At 39.6% G+C, this 4550-nt stretch overlaps 1 protein-coding gene across 6 annotated transcripts in view; it reads left to right on the top strand.

Moving 5' to 3' along the window:
* sbno2b (strawberry notch homolog 2b) overlaps positions 1 to 4550 on the top strand; it is a 67559-nt gene that overhangs the window by 58084 nt on the left and 4925 nt on the right. For all 6 annotated transcript variants that reach the window (XM_005733984.2, XM_005733983.2, XM_013911122.1 and 3 more), the window contains 9 exons: positions 396 to 467; positions 669 to 777; positions 882 to 953; positions 1045 to 1188; positions 1287 to 1381; positions 2366 to 2458; positions 2553 to 2684; positions 3301 to 3377; positions 3601 to 3791. In XM_005733984.2, coding sequence (XP_005734041.1) covers positions 396 to 467; positions 669 to 777; positions 882 to 953; positions 1045 to 1188; positions 1287 to 1381; positions 2366 to 2458; positions 2553 to 2684; positions 3301 to 3377; positions 3601 to 3791 — 985 coding nt within the window. The remainder of the gene's footprint in view (positions 1 to 395; positions 468 to 668; positions 778 to 881; positions 954 to 1044; positions 1189 to 1286; positions 1382 to 2365; positions 2459 to 2552; positions 2685 to 3300; positions 3378 to 3600; positions 3792 to 4550) is intronic.

Raw genomic sequence — 4550 nt, 5'->3', positions numbered from 1 at the left:
TTTTAACTATATATTAACTGAATTGATGGATATGTCAGATAAGCAACAACTGGGTATTTTTATAGTTGTTGTTTTTTTTTGGGGGGGGGGGGGGGTTCAAATTTTTCAAGTTACTACAGCAGCTGAGCTTTGAAATCAGACATTTCTGGCTTAAAACACTACAAATCCAGAGTAAATTGAAATTGCAAGGCATTATTTTCCAATATTATTTCTGCACAGTAGAATTGCACTAAACAGTGAAGACAGATTTCATAACTTCCTCTGACAGTTTCACACCAGCAGCACCGACTCTGGTTCTGTTAGCGTGACTGCTGATGATGTAAATGTAATATTTTAGTAATAGTAATAATAGTATATTGATTTGATAGTAATACTGTTTGTAATCCACTGTGCAGGGTGCATTAACCCATGGAGACAGAAGAGCCACAGAAACCAGAGACCTGAGCAGATACAACTTTGAGAACAAGGTATGCAAACCTAAGAAGCTTTTAAAATTGTACCCAACCTTTGTATCGAAAATGTTTTGTGCTCTTAATTTGAGGTGTATGGAGTTTGTCTTGCTTTTAGCATTTTATAGCATATTTTATGTAAACACTTAATCTGCAGTGCTTAAAAAGCCTTATGAGATCATCTGTCTTTACTAATTTCACCTTACTTCTTTTTTGCAGTACGGTACCAAGGCTCTGGATAAAATTACCAAAGCAATTGTTGGCTTCATAGATAACAAGGTGCCCCCTCCCAAAGGCTACCCAGGGGGTGATTCCATGTTCTTCAGAGGTATGTTCATATTTTGGTTCAGTGTAAGCAGAGAATATCATCAGCAAATGAAAGTTTAGTGCAGCTGTAGAAAAACGGTTCTGTTTTTTGTTTTTCACTTTCAGACATGAAAGCTGGAATGGTTGATGTTGGGATTTTATGTAAGGAGCCCCGCATTGGAAACAACAATGAGAAAGGTAGAGTATACGGACAGATTTCTTTCTCTGTATTTGGTATTTGAGATGAATAAACATAATTTGAAGTCAATTGCTTGTTTGTTTTTCTCAGACTGCAGCATTACAAAGTTCCTAAATCGCATCCTGGGTCTGGAGGTCCACAAACAGAACCATCTCTTCCAATACTTCACTGACAACTTTGACTATCTCATAGAGAAGGATAAAAAGGAGGGCAAATATGACATGGGAATCCTAGGTATGGAGATCAAGTGTAACTCTAAAATAGAAGGATGTCAATGCATTCATTCAGCAGCTGCAAATGTTCATCACTTTCTTCTACTCTGTCGCTGACAGACCTTGCCCCAGGTAACGATGAGATTTATGAGGAGACACAGGAAACTTTCTTGACGGCTGGAAATCCTCAGGATGGCCAGGTTGTTCTGTATAAGGTAGGCTTGCATAACTTGATTTCAGGTCTACAAGTATACATTTCTTTTGAATAGAGCATATGCAATGTTAAATGTGTCGATGACAGTGAAGTTGCATACAGCAGGATTAGAAAAGTATTTACTTCCTGCAGATAACCACAGCAGTACAGTGGCTTATTTGTGAACGGCCAGGCAGAAGTGTTGTTTGATATGGCATTATCGGTAACATATTCAAAACAGTGATGTGCCTGCAGCATCTGCAAAGTAACAGCAAACTATATAAAACATGTAAACTATGACTACACAGGAGAAGGCCTAGCTATGTAATATATATTAGGCCTATGTTAGGTAGTGTTGCCCACAATGGCAATGCTATGCTATGCTACTTATCTTTTTGATGCTCTTGCAATTTAATGATAATTTATTGTATGTATTAGTATCAAAGTTAGAGCACCAGACCTTACAATTTTTCAAATCATATTATTAAATTGCAAACACAGAGTACATTATAAATATCACTGAGAGTCAGTTCATTTAGATTTTTTTGACAATACTTGAACGGGTACAATTAAATAAGTTCCTCATAATGTGCAGTCCCCCAGGTAACTCAAGCAACTACCTCTGTAGTTAAGAGCTTGGATTGATGTCATAGTGCCAGCGGTAAGACTGTGATCACGCAGGTTTGGCCCTGGAGCTATGGGGCCTATGTAGATACTAGCAGGTGGCACAGGATAATTACTGGTATCCTCTGCTTTTAGCTTTTGGCTGCAGGCTAACCTACAGTTGATGTTTCAAAGTTGGCAGCCACTCAGGACTCCTGCACAAGAAAACCAGTTTACCCAGTATAAAGGGCGTATTTCATACATACATTAAAGTGGTTGTATTCATGTATTTATAGATATTAATAGTTTCTGAAGTCATACCAGCAGTGTGTAGGTGTGGGGCAGTTTGACTCCCTCTCTTTCACAGCACATGCTTTAGACTCTGATCTTTTTCCTCCTACAGATCAGTGTGGACAGGGGCATGCCCTGGGATGAGGCCTACAAGAAATCACTGAACCTCAGCGGCCATGATGAGGGATTCTACCTGTCTATGAAGGTGAGTTCACGTTATGATAAACAGTTTAACTAACTTTGTCTCTTTGACAGTGCAAAAAAAAAACAACAACACTCTCTGTGGCCTCTGTTCACAGCTTCGAGGTAACTATCCATGTGTGCTGCTAGCTGAGCAAGGAAGAGGGAAGAACTTTGTGGTCTATAAGCCCAACATCGGCAAGCAGACTCACCCTGAGAGTCTGGAAAAACTGCACCAAAAGTACAGAAAGGTAAGAGCTTCACAGTCTATTAGTTCTGTCTTTGTATTGGTTTTGTGTTACATTTGAGTCTTTTGATTTTTTTTCCCCCCTCAATTTGGCATTAAAATGCATCTTTTTTCATTTCTGAAAATGGGGAACATTGGGAAAACACAAAGTCGGACATTTTCTGGACTAAGTGTTCCTCTGTCATTGCTCCGGGTGTATATTTATATATATTCGGTCTCTGCTGCCACCTTGTGGACATTTAGGTGTGCTGACCAGATAAGGCTTAATGCTCTCCAAAGACAAAGTGTGGCAACATTTTACAGACTTAAAACCTTTAATGTTATAAATTAATAGTAAATTTAAAGAGTGAGCTCTTATTTTCTTTACAGTTCTGTTGTTTATTAAGGCTATAGCTGTTTCCCTTCCCTGCTTTAAAACTGCTAATCATTGACCTTTCACCATAAGCCCATTGAAAATAACTTGTTTTTCCCCTTTGACACAATTATTGTTTCAAATGAGAAAAGGGTGTAGTTTGTGCTTTGGTTTGAACTTGAAAATCTCACTTCTGCATTGGTAAAAATATGTAATGAGTGACTACTTGGCTGACTTTTAGGCTTTTGCATTTCTTCCTTTTTTTTAGGTGACCCCTGAGGAAGCCAGGGACTGCTGGGAGAACCAGTTCACCTTCTCCTTCAAGAAATGCAGTCACGCTAACTGGTAAGCAGGAATCCACAATGTCCCTTAGGATTAATGAATCCTATCAGGCTGGAAATTATTAGGATTCAGTCAATGGTTTTTAAATCAAATGCCATTCCCAAAAGCTAGCCACGAAGAAATTACCTCCAAATCTCACATCTTGTACCTTAGCTTGCCATACAGTCACACTAAAAGAGTGATTTATGATGTTTTTCACCATTTCTTCTTTGCTCTCTCTCTGCAGGAATGGGAAGTGTAAGAAAATTGAGGAAGGCCAGGAGTGTCTGCAGGGCATGCGCCTCCGTCAGTATCACATGCTGTGTGGAGCTCTGTTACGAGTGTGGAAGCGCGTCTCTGATGTGGTGTCTGACATCACCAACAGCAGCATCCTGCAGATTGTCCGCCTTAAAACAAAGCAGCATAACAAACAAGTCGGTTAGTATCTCTGACTGCCTGAAGTGAAGTGCAGTTTGAGGACAGCTTCTTCACTGTTCTTTTAATCCCTAAACATCTAGCTCAGAATTTAAAATGTGAATTTTATTGACCCCGATGTTGTTTTGATGGTAAGATGTGGTGCTGCTGTCCAAGTGCTGACACATCATTATCTAAAATTGAGGAAATGAAAAAGTTCCATATTTTCCTTATTCGTTTCCGCGAGCTCCTGTGCGCATTACGTTAACACTGACCCCCACAGGACGTGTCGCAATTCACCTCAAGATCCATGAAAACACACTCGTGATTATTGTCTCTCTACACCGCACATATATCTTTAGTTTCTAAGTTGTTCCTGTCTGATTTTTCTTATTTGGCCATTCATTTGAAGAAAATGAATAGCATGACGTTATAATCAGCTGCCTGTGTCATGTCACATATGGACTTGGACTGCAGTCTGCTCTGCAACCGTGGCAAGCTCAGCCTACTAGCAGATGCAGTAGTTCTCTCTCTGCTGCAGCCTTTCTGCTTAGTAGTGTGGAAGCAATGAATGCACATTAAAGTACACATTACCTTTATGCTGTCTTATTTACTATACTTAGTGATGCATGTGCTGTGATATCCAGCCATCTGACTTCTCAACCATCCAGGTGACAGTGGGCATAAGAGTCGTCAGTCAATCACAGGACTGATGCATAGAGATGGACAATCATTCTCATTAATTAATACAGATTAATCAATGTCCTGTTGTTATTAGGGCTG

This window comes from Pundamilia nyererei, unplaced genomic scaffold (genome assembly GCF_000239375.1).
Source record: "Pundamilia nyererei isolate P.nyererei 1_Seehausen unplaced genomic scaffold, PunNye1.0 scaffold00056, whole genome shotgun sequence".
In the NCBI taxonomy this organism is placed as follows: domain Eukaryota; kingdom Metazoa; phylum Chordata; class Actinopteri; order Cichliformes; family Cichlidae; genus Pundamilia; species Pundamilia nyererei.
The sequence above is the reverse complement of the archived record's forward strand: the minus strand, read 5'-3'. Positions and strand labels throughout refer to the sequence as shown.